The sequence below is a fragment of the Oreochromis aureus genome, linkage group 8, assembly GCF_013358895.1.
Source record: "Oreochromis aureus strain Israel breed Guangdong linkage group 8, ZZ_aureus, whole genome shotgun sequence".
In the NCBI taxonomy this organism is placed as follows: domain Eukaryota; kingdom Metazoa; phylum Chordata; class Actinopteri; order Cichliformes; family Cichlidae; genus Oreochromis; species Oreochromis aureus.
In genome coordinates this window covers 10,624,895-10,641,648 of record NC_052949.1, presented here as the reverse complement: position 1 = coordinate 10,641,648, position 16,754 = coordinate 10,624,895, and the positions used below count along the sequence as shown (strand labels likewise).

General features: G+C 42.0%; 1 protein-coding gene across 3 annotated transcripts; it reads right to left on the bottom strand.

The window, feature by feature from the left end:
* Positions 1-1,876: 1,876 nt before the first annotated feature.
* Positions 1,877-14,784, bottom strand: LOC116328840 (synaptopodin 2-like protein). 3 transcript variants are annotated; one of them, XM_031750738.2, is made up of 6 exons: positions 14,628-14,784; positions 11,086-11,237; positions 10,698-10,991; positions 9,951-10,339; positions 4,711-5,367; positions 1,877-4,626 (listed from the first exon to the last, which is right to left on the bottom strand). In XM_031750738.2, exons 1-6 carry the CDS (start codon positions 14,727-14,729, stop codon positions 2,705-2,707), a joined length of 3,516 nt encoding a protein of 1,171 aa, XP_031606598.1. In that variant the 5' UTR covers positions 14,730-14,784; the 3' UTR covers positions 1,877-2,704. The 3 variants fall into 3 exon arrangements, with proteins under 3 accessions (XP_031606598.1, XP_031606597.1, XP_039472018.1); XM_031750737.2 differs by having other exon boundaries at positions 1,877-5,367; XM_039616084.1 differs by lacking the exon at positions 14,628-14,784 and having other exon boundaries at positions 1,877-5,367; positions 10,698-10,972; positions 11,086-11,186.
* Positions 14,785-16,754: the final 1,970 nt, after the last annotated feature.

Genomic DNA, 16,754 nt, shown 5'->3' with positions numbered 1-16,754 from the left:
GTCGTAAGATTTCTCTTAACAAAGCTCAAATTTAAATGTTTAAGCATGTGTTTAAACATTGTCCTAGCGTGGTGTTATTTGCTTTTCAGTAATAAAAAAAGTACAAAAAAGTGAAGAATAAGTTGTTAACTAAACTTCATGACTATCCATTGAATAGCTGTTAAGACGTTTGACTTATGCAAAACCTAAAATCTCACAGCGATGCTAGAGGAAAAATCTGCAAAATTCATCCAGTAACCTTTGAATACAGTCTGACTGGATCACAGAGGTGACATATCCCAAGAGGCACACCTCTGTAGTGATCCTAAAACTGAATGGGTCAAGTGACCTCAACACAAGACTATGTGTGTAACTAGCCTTCAAATCCATCAGGAATTCAAACTCACACTTTGAGCATCTACTAAACTTGTTTTTTTTTGTATGACAAATTTACCTCTATCAATAGTTTAACCAGGCAGATAACAAAAAAGAAAATATTAAAGGAACAGTGTTTATTTTTAAATAACCTAAAAATGAGTGATCCAAATTTCAAAAAGTCAACAATGTCCCTTAAACCTGGACCCTTGACCCTAAATGCTTGACTCTGCTGACCCAGAAAGAGGGTGCAGAGAACGGCCTCTTTGGCAGAGCAACAAGAAGAGGCTGAATGTATGAGGTAGCGCTTCCCCTCCTCTCTCAATCACATTGTAAAAAAAGCCATCAGAATTAAGAGTCGAGCACTGGGCCAAATAGCTGGAGATTAACGGCTCCTAAAATAGGTGAAATGGGCTCTGTATGTGTGTGTGTGTGTGCGTGTGTGCCACTGAGCAAGAGAGGAATTAACGGGGAAGAGGATGGCAACCAAAAGAGAGAGAATTATAAACTCATTTGGTAAAAGGACCTTTAAGTCCTTATATAGGTGCAGTTGTAGCTTTTATGCGGTTTAAATCCAAATTTAAAAATTGCATGATATTATCCACTTACCTGGTAAGTAGAAACAAATAATAGGCTGCACACTGGAAGCATTTTATGTATAAGTGTGTGTTTCCCTTCCACACAGCATCTAAACTTACCTTCAGACCTGAAGAGGACTAAAGTTTACAGCTAAAGTTAGCACTGTCTGTCAACTGATCCCAGTCAAGGGTTAAAGGTTAGATCCCTTTCTGGTGCCATGGCTGGGTTTCACAGCTCCAAGGCCATCAGGTGACTGTCAGTAAAGCACTTTGAAATGTATGCTATCAAAACTACAAGGACACTATCAAATACAGCAATCAATCATTGGAGCAGAAATAGCAGGTGGGGAAAAGGAATGTGTGAGTTTGAATTGATTTGTCTTCATCTTAGTCATTTGATTTATTAAATATTCTGCATACTTTCAGGATATTAAATAATAAGCGAGTCAAGTCGAATTACTGTTAAGTTTTAATAGCAATGAACTGTAAAATTTAGGAAGAGACATAAACTGTTGTGGTGAAACATGTTTGCATGACAAATCTTACTTACTTACTTACTGTAAATATGCAAGAAAAAATTGTGTATGTTTCTGTTCTGTGTCCTGTGTACTGTTTGTTTGTATATGTGTCTTTCTGGCTGCTGTTACAACCAAATTTCCCCTTGTGGGACAATTAAAGGATTATTCTATTCTTACTGTGCCCCCCTGTGGTGGAAGTTTAAACTACTATGGAAACCACTTTCTCAAAGCCAATACTAATGTTTTAATACTTGGCGTCAACGCTGCGTGAATCCTTAGAGAACAGCTCTGCTGCCGGAAGGATCAATAAATGCTCACAGAAGAGGAAAAAATTTGAAAAAGTAATGGGTGGGGGAGATAAGGGGCACCAGTGTGGGAGTGGGTGGTGACGCGAGTGACACAGGGAGAAACCGAATGACAGCTGAGGTGAGTCACGTCTATTTTTATTCAGCCGCATGTCTCTGTGGGAAAGAATCAAAGCTAAACAGACGTGTTATCGCTCTCTTGTTTCATATCAACTGATGAGAAATCAAATCTACTGTAAAAAGCATTTCCCTGGAAAACTACAGCAAACAAAGCACACACACACACACACATGCACACTGCTGCAGAGTGAAACTACAAAAACACACTCACTGAACACAAATTCTTAGAATATATTTATCAGAGCGAGAGTAACAGCAGCTACTTCCTGTCCGTAAAGCAGGATATCTAATAGGATAGCAACAGGTTTGTTTACAGAGTGTCAAAGCTGCACTTTTTACACACGTCAGACATCTTTTCATCGTGTCACTTCATTCTGCGCTTCCTGTGTTTCCTTTTCATCCTTTCCCATCTGACATTTCTGTCACAACAGTTTTACCGTTACACATCCTCTATTCTTCAGTTTTTTATGTTTTAATTTACAGAACTTGTTGCAGTTTACTCCAGCTTCTTTCTTTCAGCCTTTTTAGCCTTTAGTTGATTTCCATTTCTTAAACCTTCCACACATTCCAACTCTACTTTTATCGTTCAGAACATAGTTTCTTTTAATTACTATATAACCAAATACTTGAGACGAATAAATGAAAGTGATTAAATGATCGAATTTTCTACAAGCATGGCCAACCCAAGCAGATGGGTTGTGATTTTTATCACCAGCCCTTAACTGCAGCTTTAAGAAACAATATTACAACACTAAAAACGCATGTTTAAAAAAATATTGCTCTGTGTTCCTATAGAGCCCTTATTCATTTTGTCCAGTGTAGCATCTTTTCAGTGCGTGGTGGAACTGGGACGCCAGACGCAAGGCTGCAGACCCAGGTTGGAAGTGCTGAACCTAGGCCTGGGGACCCTGCTGGGTTGAGTGCTGCTGGAGGCCAGCTGAGGGGGGTGAGCAGGTTGTAGGGGACTTAGATTTGGAGCACTCTTAAACTGCCTGTTAGCCTGTGCAGCACTGGAGGATTGGGAAAATGTAGGAGGTGAAGCAAGAGCAGAGGAGAAGGTAGGTAATTGAGGGAGTGGGGCGGTCGGTGCAGGAGGCGGTGGGGGAGACAGCGGGGAGGTGGCCCACTGAGGCTGGCACGGAGGTGAATAGCCCTGGAAGGGTTTGGCACCTTCACTGGGTGGAGGAGACATGATATCAGAGCGTCGGAGGGGTTCCCCAAGTGTCGTAGCTGATCGAGGTGCAATAACTTTGAGGGTGGGCCCTGTGGCTGTCGGTGGAGGTGTGGAGAAGCGTTTGACCTCACAGACTCGTGCTGTTTTCTGAGGACCACCTGTTAGTCCTCTATGCTGCTGCTGGGTGGAGGTGTCTTGGAGAGCTCCACTTCCATAGCTGAACAAAGAAGAGTTGAGCTGGTAGGGCTGGTGGCTCATGATGTCCACAGGCTTGAGGCCTGCTTTCTGCCCTTTAGGTCCAGCTGCCCTAGACTTCGTGATCTCGGGTTTCTTCTGTGCCTTAGGAGGACAGGAGGGAGATAGGAGAGGGTTGTAGTTGATGGGAGGTGGAGCACGGATATTGGATGAGTACTTCCATGTGGCAGGGAGGGAAGGTGTGGGTGAGGGCTCCCTTGTCTGAGCAGGAGAGTAAGGGGCAGCAGCAACAGATGGAGATCGCTCTACAATGTACCGATCCATCCTGTTCTGTCTCCGAGCAAACAGCTGGCCTCCTTTCCCTGCCAGCTGTGGCACTTGAGGGGTCTGTGGTTTGGGGGCTACAGGGGGTGGTCTGGATCCACGCTGTGCCTGCATAAAGTTGCAGGCCTCTGCCCCCAGCCTCAGCCAGTCCTCTTCAGGGCCTGATTCATGCCCAGCCTCCCCACTAGGTGTAACTCCAGATTCACCAGCCGGGGTTCTCTCAAAGCGGTCATCCATATTTTGGACCATTGACAGCAAGTCCGGGTTTGGGGAGACATCTCTGTTCTGGACTGAGCTGAACATTGGCTTCTTGTTGCTACGACGACGGGCATCTTGCAGGATGCCAGTGCGAGCCGCTGGGACTGAGATGCGTTGCTCACGTGTCACCAGGGAATCATTGACAGGAGCCTGGGCAGGTGATGTAGCATCTGTCAAGTTATTGTAGGTATGGAAAGATGGAGAAGGAGGAGGCTGGGGTGCAGTAGGAGGAGGAGGTGGTGGTTGGGTGTATTGGGCATGGAAAGAGGTCTGATTAAAATCGTGGGGGTGAGGTGGGGAGATGGGAGGAGCTGAAAAGCAGTTGGAGGGGGGTTGATTAGCAGAAGCAGGGGGAGAGAGGTATGACGGTGGAGCTGGAGGGGAGAGGGTTTGAGCTGGTGAGGCACATAGCAGAGAACCTGCAGAGGGAGAAAATGGGGTGGGAGGGGAAGCATGCACTGTAGGCTGTGGAGAAAATGTGTGTGCAGGGGGCTGAGCGAAAGATGCAGAAGACAGGGAGGAGGGAGGTGAGAGGGCTGGCGGGGGAGAGGTAACAGAGGGTGAAGTGTTGCTGGTGCTATTTCTTGGAGGGATATACAAAGATGTGCTAGACACTGCTCTCCTTGCATCTGACGGAGGATGGAAAGTTGGGATATTCATTGTGGAGACAGCGGCCACAGGTTTGGATACCATCGTTATGGGCGTGGGCTTGGGCTGGGGAGGCCGAAACATCACAGAGGTCACAGACGCACGAGAAGGGGTGGAGCCAGAGTTGAAAGGCCTCGCTGTGCGGTTCAGAACTGCAGGGTTAGGAGTGAAGCTGGAGTTATTGCGTGAGTCTATGATTGGGTTGGGACTATGATTAGGAGAAGAATCAGGGTTACCATTTTGACTTTGGAGGGCTGTCTGTGAGGGCATGCTCAGAACAACGCTAGCCCGACTGACAACTGCTGATCCCCCATTGGTCAGAACCATAGCTGGTGGAGACATGTGTGAAGGGGAGTGGTTGCTGTTTGGTTTCTTTGTGAGGCTGCTCTCCAGGCTTGATTCTTGATAGGCTGAGCTCTCCAGTCGTGATCCTTCCAACCATGGGCTTAGATTTGCAGAAGTCACACGTCCTGGGGTCTGATATGCTGAGATGTCCAGTTCTGCACCCTGATTGGTTGTTGGAGAAGTCGGTGTGGTCGATGGGCAGGCAGAGCTCCTTCTGTCCAGCAGGTCCAAATAACCAGTGTCCCACGTAGGGTCAAATGATTCCGAGAATCCCTCTTCCTCAAATTCTGAGCCACTTAGAATGGAACTTCCTCCTTCTTCCTCAGTCTCTCCTCCTGTCTCCCCTTCTGTGTCCCCTCCTCTATCTCCCTCAGCTTTGCCAAAGCAGGTGAGTGTGTACTTTTTGGCTCTCTGTCGGCGTTTCTTGAACATAAGCACCCCTTTCGAGTTGGGGTTGGGAGCATCAGTGAGCAGAGATGCAATAGAGCGGCATTTAGTACGAGCTTCCTTCACCTGTTTTTCCACCAAACTCTCCCCGCGCTGTAACTCTGCAAGACAAGAAGAGTACGGAAATAAATCAACTGAAAGAGAGCGGAAACAGAGGGGAGAAGCAGTAATGAGATTTTTGACGAATACAAAAAAAGACACAGGCGACAAGTACAGGAAACGTAACAATGTGATAGCGTGAGTAGTGGCTGATTAATACAGCATTATCACAGTGAGGAGCTGCGATGAACAGTGACAGACAGGAGTGTGTGTTGTGGATTTAGAACAAAGGATTCCTGCTGCTCTCCAGAGCTGAGTCACATAGTCCAGGAAGGTTAAATCACAGTGTCTCTCCTGCACAAATCCTTAACTGTGCATCTGTGCCTGTTTGCGTCATGGATTTTTGTGGGGGACATTTACCCGGTCATGTTTTCATGGCAAAAGCCAGGCCCTGTAATTACAGCATTTTAGGTAGAAGGCTACTTTTAAGGTTAAAGTAAAGTTAAAGTAATAGTAAAGGATAGTTTCATGTTGAGTCTCCAGCAAATTAATGCAATGCAAAGCAAAATAGTGTTCTCTGAAGTGATGGAAACTGTGTGGTGAAGCAGCATGTGCACATTTGTGTATCCCTGCTTAGTGCTATGCTATTTGGATCTTTTTAGTGTCTTGGCTCACCTCACGTAAATATGCTACTGACATAACTGTAGACTGATGACTGATGACCGACCCTGGCACACACAACGTTGTGTAATATGTTAAAAGTAATAATGAAAATGCACTACTCCAGCACTTTAAAGTATAGTCAGCAACCTATTGTTTAATTTCCTAACATTTAACAATAACTATAATATACTTACCATTTCTTAGCAATACTACAACAGTAAACAACAGAACAAAAGGCTGAAAATTTTAAGTTTTAAAGAAGAGACGAAACAAAGAATAATCTGAAAGTAAGTAGTGGTTACACATGCAAAGGCTCTTCACTCTTCCTCCTATTTGCTACCCTTAAATGCAATAACTGAAGCGCATTATAAGCTGGATGCCAAAAGCCCACACCCCAAATACTAATTATATGTCATTACAACATGAGAAAGGGAAACACTGTTGTCCTTTCCTCATGTTATGTGTCTGCTCTCCTGTTACTCCATATGTCATTGAATTACACTTTAAATCTTGAAAAAATGAGGTAAATTACACCACAAGGTGCTACTGCACAGTCTGTATCACATTTTATGGCATTCCATCCTAACAAAAGACAATCTGCTGGCACTGCGAGAAGAAAAGTCAGGGGGTCACCAAAGCTATTAGGGTTCAGGATCAGGGGACCATGAATTTAAAAAAACAAAAACAAAACATTAGGTAGCTGTTTGTTTCAGTCTGGTCCACAGTGCTTGCATCCCTTGCCATTCATAAAGCCATGCCAACAGTATGCAGCATTAAAATATCTATTAATAATTTGTAACTTTTGTACCGTTTATTATTTGTATCAAGTCCCACAGTAAGGAATATACACAGTTCAGATAAAGCACAACTGCATGAGCTGCTTTAAATTGTCTTTACAGCGCAGAATGGCACAGAGTTTAAATTTTCAGTCGTTTCAACATAATCAGTCAAGTCTGCTTACATGACTCAGAAATTTGGTAATTCTTCTTGATCTGAAAATAAAAAAACAAACATTTCACTCCAAAGTGATATGTCTTCCAATGCTTCTATAGTAGCTTATGTCTACTTCAAAGGGTGTCATTGATCTTACCTGCATACACAGTCCGTGGGACTGTCTGTCCACCTACATCTGAACCTGCAGAAGATGTGAGGTCCCTCATCTCATGAGTGTGAATGCACGCTTGTCCTTAACCACCCTCAGACCCTCCCACACACACCCTAACGGTGTCCAAGTCTGCTGTGAGTGGGGAGCCGTTTAGTCTGTGTCTACCAGCCCTTCTCTCAGGGCACAGCCCATGTAAAGACCTTTGTCTCTCTCTAGCACCAAACCAACACATGATGTCAGCCCTCTATTCCTGTCAGTGTGACGGGCATCAAACACCTGTCTGGTCTCTGTCACAGACGCACACACACAAACACACACACAAGGACGGGAAGACCCCATCACCAGAGGATATTTAGACACCAGTGTCAATGTGTGTGTGTGTACGTGTATATGAGTTCATAAAGCCAAATATAGGTTACAAAGAAAAGTGTGGTCATAACTCTTTGCTGATGTGCTGTTCTCTTCTGCTGACACCTCACACCTGACTAACACTGCACACACTGACGCATAACTCTTTAGAGCTAATAATCCCATATCTAAAACCAATGGCTGTGTGTGTGTGTGTGTGTGTGTGTGTGTGTGTGTGTGTGTGTGTGTGTGTGTGTGTGTGTGTGTGTGTGTGTGTGTGTGTGTGTAACATGAGAAAGGGCAGATCTCTGGACGCCACAGTCATGATTTGTCCTATAGCAAAGGCCTCACCATACACCAAAGTCATTCAGGTCTAGGCCCTCTTGTACTGGATGACAGATCTTTCATTTCTGCAATGTTTGCTCATATTAAATCTGAACTCAGTCACTACATAGCTATTAGGTTTAATCAGCTATCATCCTTATTGCCTTGTTGAAATGATAGGTTAGCTAGACGGAGTAAAGAACGCTTAAAGGAACAGTCAAGCACGTTCTCATCTTAACATCCCAGCAGAGCAATAGTTGCATTCTCCTATTAATCAATTTAGAGTCACCAATAAATGTAATCTATACCGATGTGTATTTGGGATGTACTATATATCTGCAGCTGAGTAGCGCAGTTTCAGTGCCATTGCCCTCCTAATGCTTCATATGTCGCTTCAGAAAGTTGCTGGAAGGAGACACACAAGTTATGGCGTGGAATTGATTAACTTAAAGTGAGAGGTCAAATCCAGCGTATTGTGGAAATATTGGTAAGCAGAGGATGAACATTCAAAATGACTAACAAGCTGCTCAGTAGATGGAAGACACTCTCAAGTAACTTGGAGAGTTTGGATTTTCTAACACAGAGCACATTGTGTGGCGGTTCTACACAAAGAGAAACTACAAGCAGGATCAAGGATGAAGCAAAGAGCTTCCATGATCAGATTGTTGCTATGAGAGTACCACAAGACCTGAGGTGAGTGCTGCATAGAAAAACAGAGCGAAACTCAGGTTAAAGATTGCCTGGCAGCTGCTCACTATCCAAAAGACTGTGCCAGTCAGCTGACAGTAACATCAGATTGGCACAGGGGAAAATTTTTATCTTCATCGGATAGCCATGACGTCATCATGTTGCCTAGGAACCACCAAGCAATAGGATAAAATGTGCCTGTTTTAGCTTTTGTGCACCCACAGCATCCTCACCTTAATTCCACAACTCATTTACACTCACAGAAGCTGATGCCTAGCAATAGGATAAAATGACACTTTTTCTTTTTTCTTTTCTTGTAATTTAACTAATGATTTCCAAAGTGTGGACTCCAACTAAACCCCGGAAAGCCATTTAAATTTTTTAAGTAAATAAAATACCTAAAATTTTAATTTTCATTGTGATTTAGTTTGAAATTCCCTTTCATATTTCCATTAAAAGGCAATGGGATCTAAAAACAAGATGTCATTTTTATTTATTTTTTTTACCTACTTTTTTTGTAGCTTGGTGGTCATAGAAAACTAAAATGGAGTAGTGTCATTCAGGTCTAAAGCAGTGCTATTAATGGAGCATGAATGAGTCAAAACTCTGAAAAGAAAATATTTCATTGTGGGCTGTGTGGAGATCAGAGAGGAAAGGTTTGGGTGGACCACAGAATTTCAGAATTTAAAATATGTTTTTAAAAGTGCAATTCACGACTGAACCACCAATTGTCATTTGTTGAACAGAATTACAAAGAATGTACTGATACATGTAAAAACACATCCGTGTGACTTTCATATACACACATAATCATACATCTAGTCTGTCAATCTGAGGTTTGAATAGCTATAAATACACCCATCAGGGCAAATGCTCAGCATACTTACAGTGGAGATATGCTGCTGTTTCAGGGGACAGAAGAGGGGAAGAGGGGAGGTGGAATACCTCATGAGTATCTGGTTTATCTCACCCCATCACCACCAGCCTGTCAATACACACTTCAGTTCCAAGAAATGTCCACCAGAGGGTGATTTAAGACTACAAGCTAACTTCAGTTGGAGCTTTTTTAGACACACCAGAGAGAATCTTACCAATTGTAGTTAAAAATGCAAAAACACAGTGGTAGCGACTGAAATAGCTGCTTTAGCAGGACACTGGTGACACTGGTGGATTGTCATGAAACTTAAAAGAAGAAGTTCAGCAACAGCTACACGATATTACAACAGAGACCAAAAGCTGCTGGTTAGAATTTTAATGAGAAGAAGTGGCATCCACATACACAGCATGCCGTTAGGTATTAGCACTCTGATGTCAATTATGGATAATTTTCAGCATCACTGTGATTCTTTGTTTACGTCATTCCATTATTAACAACTTTATAACAACAAATGCCAAAAATCCCACTTTTTGTACACATAATCAAACCTTAAATTTACTCCTTACTTTTCAATTCTTTAACTGGAACTGATTAAAAAAGTACTTGAAATGATATAGTTTTAAATTAAAATATATACTCACTGGCTTGCCGTGCTTTGTCCATGTAGGTGGTGGAGAGTTCATCACTTACAGGCATCTGCTGTGGTCCCACCATAGGCACCAGATGTTTCCCAGACACTAACATTAGAGCCTCTTTCGCCCTTTCTGGAGACACTAGGGGCGGGCAGGCAAGCCCATTGCAGCCCCCTGCCTCCTGGAAGCCACTGTCCCCTTCTTCTTCTGCTTCCACCAACCCCTGATCGGGAGTCGGGGTGATCATGTGAGGAGTCAGCGAGTGGGGTGTGTGTGTAGGAGTGGTCCACTCTGTCTGGCGAGGCTGATAGATGAGCTCTCTGCGAGGAACACCAGCAGTGCACTGACCATCCCACATCGCCTGCGAGGTAACGCCTGCATCTGTAGCACTCTCATAGCTTGTAAAAAAAACAAAAAAAAAACAGGATGGAACAAAGCTAATCAAATTTATTATGGAGATTAGAAAGTGAAAGATTTTTATTGTGGGTTAGCTAACTGTATACATCTTAGACTTCAATATATATAATCCAATAATATATAATGTGTCACCCTAAAAATGTTATTAAAATACAACAGGATGCTGAGTTTTCAAGGGTTTTTAGCAATTTGCTGCTGGAGCTCCAATTCTAAACACTAATAAAATATTTAAAATATTACTTTATAGTACATTTTCTGTTAAATGTGGACAGAAAACCGCAGCTCAGCTTTCTGGGAAGAATGGTTAAAGGGGTGGAACTTCTGCTCTCCATCTCTTACCCACTCATCTCTGAGGTCTCCTCCTCTTCTTGCCTGTCATAGCGTGAAGGTGAGCGTGCATGAGGAGGTGTGCGACGATGCCGGCGGTGTGTGCGCGAGTTTGTGTCTGCATCACTGTCTGTTTCTCCATAATAAGCCTCGCTGTCTGGAGGGGAGGTAATACCCTGGGGTATCTCGACAGAGGAGAGGATGGAGAAGCTGTTGGAGTCTGCAGGAGGAGACAGGACCCTCATGGAGGAGCGAGGGGATGCAGAGCGACCAGAGTAAGATGAGCACTGCAAGCCAGAAGGGCCCCTGAAGTCACAGGGACGTCAAGGTGTGAAAATACAGTTGGTATGATATGACAGCAAGACTGTTGTATAGTGTATATAAGTTTCCCTGCTCTGACCTTTTGACTCTGAGCATTAGTGCGTTGCTCTGTTTATCTATGAGGCTCATGGCCTCAGCATGACTGAGCTCTGCACAGGCTTGATCACCAATGGACACCAGCTCATCCTGTTCCTTCAGTCCGGCTCGGCATGCTTTGCTACGCTTGCGTACCTGAAGACAGAAAAAAGGTGAGTGAATCATTTATATTTGTGCCCGTGTAAAGGCAGAGCGGACGCATTGTTTAATCATTTCAGGCTCTGCTTTGCATCATCTTTTACACTTTATTAGTTATTTGACCTTTTAGGTGTGAAACCACTCAAAAATGATCCATATCATCAACCTGTTGTTACCTATTACAGTATATATGACACAGAGCAGGTCACTGAACCCTGATTCTTTCCAGTGGCTAAGCAATACTCAGCTGAGTCAACACATCCCACAATGCTGCCCACAAAAAAACAGTTTTCTAATAAAGTTTGTCTAAAATAATATTTTTATGCTTTTTTTTCCATTACTTGAGGGAGATCTATAGTGGGCAGTATATTGTTGTTGTTATATTGTTAATCTGAAGCTGTTTCACAGAATTTAGAGCTATAATCCAGATTTCTTTCATAAAAACTTAGAGTTTGAAGTTTCTTTAGAGCTTGAAGTTTCTTTAGAAGTGCAATGCACCTCCTCCATCTCAACATTTTCTGCACTGGAGGGCACTGAATTTGGCTGAAAAGAGGCACATTATTTTTTTTCCTTTTGGGGTTTTTTTTTCATGACACATGGCTGTATTTGGGTTTTTGCTATCCTTTTTTACTGGTTTAAACCAAGTCGTCTAAGTTTAAGTGTAACTATTTCGGTTTTTGTGGGGACTAGTATGCATGATGTATTTTATACTAGAACTTTAAAGTGAAACGATCTCGCACATCTTCTTCTGTTTGATTGTGTTTTTTAAATAGGATTTTATATCAGTACATACTGAACAGCATTTACATGGATAGTGATATCTCTGATAGGCTAATATCAGCCATTAACACCAAACTAAATATCAGTCTGGTAACAAAACATGGTGACATGTTTGAGGTCACTGCACGGTCCTGCCTTAGTATGTCACTATATTGTTTTTTCCTAATAAAAATCTTTGATTGCTCCTGCACAGGCACCGAAACACTGTCAAGTATTTGTTAGCTTCTTTTTTTATGCCTGACTATATAAAAGTGACCAAAAACATTCTGCAACATGCAGCTCTCCTTTAGCGGGAGTCATTATCGTCCCTGCATCGGAATTAACTTCTGAAGTCATGCAGCTGTTGCTGAAGGTCACTAAGAGATGATGTCATAGGATCCTTCAGGAAATATGTCTACTGGGGGGTAGACACTACTGGGGGAGTGATAGATCGTATAGATGGAAAGGCAACTATTCTTGTCTGCTAGATTATAATTAACTCTAAAAGAAAAAGATAAAGCTATCCAATCTGTAGCCTCACATAAACACACTGATACACACACTTTATCGCTGCTGAAGGTAAAAATGTTAAGTGTGTTCAAGCGCCTCCTTTGCCTTTATCAGTATCTCCTGACCCAATAATCCAACTCTGTCGTCATTCAAGCGAAGCAAGGACAAGCTATTTATCTCCAGCCAATGTACACACACACGTACACACACAGCTCAAGTGAGCATCATGAAAGAGGGGGTTTGAACAGCTGCTTCACCAGTCTGGACCATGGGGCATGCCTGTCATTCACCATATGTCGCCCACATACCCGAAATAAAACCTTGCAGGAAAATCACCCACATTCTTACACAAATGGGGGAAAGACAGATGCTACTATTATGGATAAACCACACACAGGCACAGACATGCAAAAGTAGAATTAATTAAAAAGGAAAGAAAATGTGTGTGTTTGTGTGTGTGTGTGCCTGTATTTTTTTATGTGACCAAGAGGTCGTCCTTTTTCCATGCTCAGCTTCCAGCTCCCCTTCGATGAGCTATTCTGATCCTCTGGTCCTCTCCATTCCCAATTGGGCTTATCTGAGGCATGTCCAACCACAGATAAACACACCAACAGACTGAAGCACACACTCATCACTGATCAACCTCCCATCAAAATCCCTTTTCCACTTGAAAGTCTTTAATGAACAGAAGCACGTTTCCGAATCAGACGTTTTGGCTGCTCGTGGATGAATGATGGACTTTCAGTGTGAGCGAGTCCACATTCCTGCTTTCCAGAATAGCTTTTCCCATTAGAGAGCACATTCTGGACTGTCATCAAATATAAACAGAGATGCAAAAAGCCTTTAGAGAAACCCAGCCAGAAAAAAAAAATCTCTTAGGCTTAAAGATGGATTAATGTGTCACACAAATATGTGACAGTGAAAAATATGAAGCAAGTTCATTACCTGTTGTAGGTGTGTTCACAATAGCCGGACGTGTACTCATATACATGGATGACATATGAACCTGTTTCAAAGAAATCCAAGGATGGAACTCGAGTCAAACCCCAAACATGTGTTCACGCTGCTCACTGACCCACTAATTCACTCAAAACAGGTGAGGCACAAAGTGAACTGGGCCACAGCCAAACGAGTGTCAGGAACAGTGGCCAGAATTCCCTTTCCCTCTGTCAAGTATTGTAATCCAATTATTACATTTTTTAAAATTAGTTTTGTTTCTTTGTGTTGTTTTAACTCAAGCAAAACAGTTTGTAAAATGACTAGAAGCAAAAGGAAAATGCATATTTCAATAAAGGTTTTACAGTCATTCATAGAGACGGGTAATCCTCTTTCCCCAAAAACCAGTTTGGAGCCAGGAAAAATCCTGAACTGTCAAAACTGTGTGAACTTGAAGGGACATTACTTTTGCTCAGAAGTTTATATTAGATTACACTCTGATTAAAATCATTTTTAAATGAATTTGCCCATCAAGGAAGTCATTCTTGCCTTTCTAGGCAAGAACAAGTAAATGTAAAATAGAAAGTATATTAGTTTAGTTTTTGGATTTGCTCACTTTAGTTTATCTCCTTATTTATTAAAATATTATGTTATATTTCATTTTTATAGTGGAGTTTTTTTGTTTGTTTGTTTGTTTTTTGTTTATTATGTCACAGTAATGCTATTTTTTAGAGGCAAAGTTTCATATTTTCCAAAAAATACAAACATTGACTCACAATCACAATCAATTCATGGTAGTTGTATTGTTTAGATTTTGTGTTAATTCCAGTTAACTGAAATGTATTTTTGCTTCTAGTTCTAGTTCAGTTTTAATTAATTAGAATAACATAATTACTGACAAAAATACAGCACATTGAAACGGTTTCAAGCATGACTGAATTTAGGTGTTCAAATTCCTAAAAACACCTACAAGAACCAGAAAGTAAAATCTCTAGTGACTCTACTGCAGCTGATTCATTTATTCGTATTTCAGGTCAGATTACAGACCACAAGACTCGCTGAGGCCTGAGCCTACAGTTAACAGCTGCAATCTCCATCAAATCGTCTACTCACATTACTACCTTGGCAGCAGACTTAACTACAACATACTGCATGCATACACATATATCAGATCTACTGTACCTTGGCCACCTGTAGAGGTTTTTGCTGCTCAGCTCCTCCCTGGAGTCTGAAACCCCACGGGGCTCCTCCTGAGAGAGACACCACAATCTCCTCAGCTACCATTCCTGCTCTCAGCTCACAGCCTGCTGTGTGCCTGTGTGGTGGTGTATATGCTGCTCTCCCCTTCTTCAGTTCCTCACACTCTGTGAGTATCAATAGGTATCTCACTGCTTTCCGTCACTCCACCCATGAGGAGACAGAGGGTGGCTGGCTTTCATCTGCTCATGCTGGAATGCTGTGTCAGAGGGTGGGAGCTCAGCAGGGTGAGAAGGGGCAAAAGTGTGTAGCGTGCTTGTGTGTATGTGTGTGTGCATTCGTCCTGACTTGGATTCAACACTTGCCATGTCACTCTCCAGCACCCTGTCCTGCAAGGGGCACTTACTGATATATCCTCCAGAAATAACCATCAGCACCACTCCCTCTTCAACCCCCCCAGCTCAGCAAGCCTGACCAGCACCCGCAGCACATGGACTAGTCTTCTTAATGGGTGACTATCCAATCTGACAGTTTCAGAGTGGGTGCTAAAGGGACTTCTGGCTCTGAGGAAGTAGAAGTTTGGTGCTGTCGCACTTTGTGAAAACTGTTACAGAACAAAATGCATTATTCCAATAAATGAGGAGCTTGGCTGATGTATTAAAGCTTAATCACATCAGACATCGCTAAAGGAAGGCACACGATTAAAGAATTTGTACTTGGCTACCTGATCAAAATTGCAAACCCATTTGAGATGATTAAAAAGAGAAACTGTCCTGCATTTTGCAAGCTCAAAATGTGGACAGATTTGGCAGTTCTACAGTGTATTGGCTTCTTCTGGCTTACATTTAGAGGCGCTGGAAGTCGGCCGCATCATATTCAGATGGCTTCCTCATATCACATTGTGATTATTTGATGAATAGCCAACACTCCTAACTGAGCAAGATAAAACCAGCACCCCTGAAAAGAGTAGCATGGGCTATCAGGAGAACTTTTTGGTGTATGTTCTGTATGTTCTGTATGGTCTGTTGTTAGCCAGAATGCTCAAAATGCTACAGAGGACAGGCATTTAAAAACTGATGGATTGGGGGTTTGTCATGTTACATTTTTTGAGGTTTTTACTGAGATCTTTATTTTTTTATTTTTTTTATTTTATTTACTGGCTGTACCACAGCGAAGATGATTTACACCAAATGATTTACACCAAATTCCTGATGTATCCAAGCTTCAGACTTGTACAAGGAGTACAGTGGCTCTTGGCAAGAGGGAAATGGAAGGTTTACAAGATGGTAGTGAAACCTGCTACATTATATGGTTTGGACTTGTTAGCACTGAAAAAAGACAGAAGGCAGAGCTCCTACGGATACAACAATACCATTACTATGTACATTTATAGCTACTTTTACTTTCTAAGTAGGTAAAATACTTATTCCACCAAAGAGGAAAAAGAATACTCAATATAAATAAATTCTGAAACTCTTTTTCAGTGCAACATTTTGCATTGCAACTCTTTTGCAGCACCTATGTTAGCACATAATATAGGTGCTATAGTTCCATAATACAGCGTCTATATCAGGGAAAGGGTTTTCTACACTAGTTTAAAGATTTGCCAGATGCCAGATGTAACCCCATGGGGTAAAACTTCATTTTATTTTATTTTATTTATTTATTGGTATTATTGTAATGAAAATTCAGTTATTCCTAATGATAAGATATTGTCATGTATGTTGCGGGTCCAAAGGACAAATTTCATCTGGAAACATGTAAATGAAAATGAAAAATATATTTATATTTTTAAATGTTTTGCCACTACATACAAATTTTTATTGTATTTTATTGTAAAATTGAGACTGAATAAACTCCTCAGGAAGGTTAAATCAGTTGTCGGCATGAAACTCACCACCCTGGAGGAGATGGTCGGTGACAGAATTCTGGAAATCATATGTATTAGTACTTATGTCTTGCTATATTTATATTGATATCTTTATTTCTTTTTCTCTGTTATATCTCTATTTCTGCATTGGATTTATTGTGTGTATGTATACTGCTGTGACATCTGAAGTTCCCTCTGATCTGACCTTATCTGAAAAAACTGCTCAAAAATGCCTCTTTTTT

Excerpts from the sequence above, each read along its gene's own strand:
- LOC116328840 (XM_031750737.2), bottom strand. The coding sequence starts at position 14,729 with ATGGTAGCTGAGGAGATTGTGGTGTCTCTCTCAGGAGGAGCCCCGTGG. Across the intron at positions 10,992-11,085 it reads CTAATGCTCAGAGTCAAAAG|GGGCCCTTCTGGCTTGCAGT; the intron begins GTCAGAGCAGGG and ends CTGTGACTTCAG. Across the intron at positions 5,368-9,950 it reads GGACAAAGCACGGCAAGCCA|AGTTACAGCGCGGGGAGAGT; the intron begins GTGAGTATATAT and ends CTTGTCTTGCAG.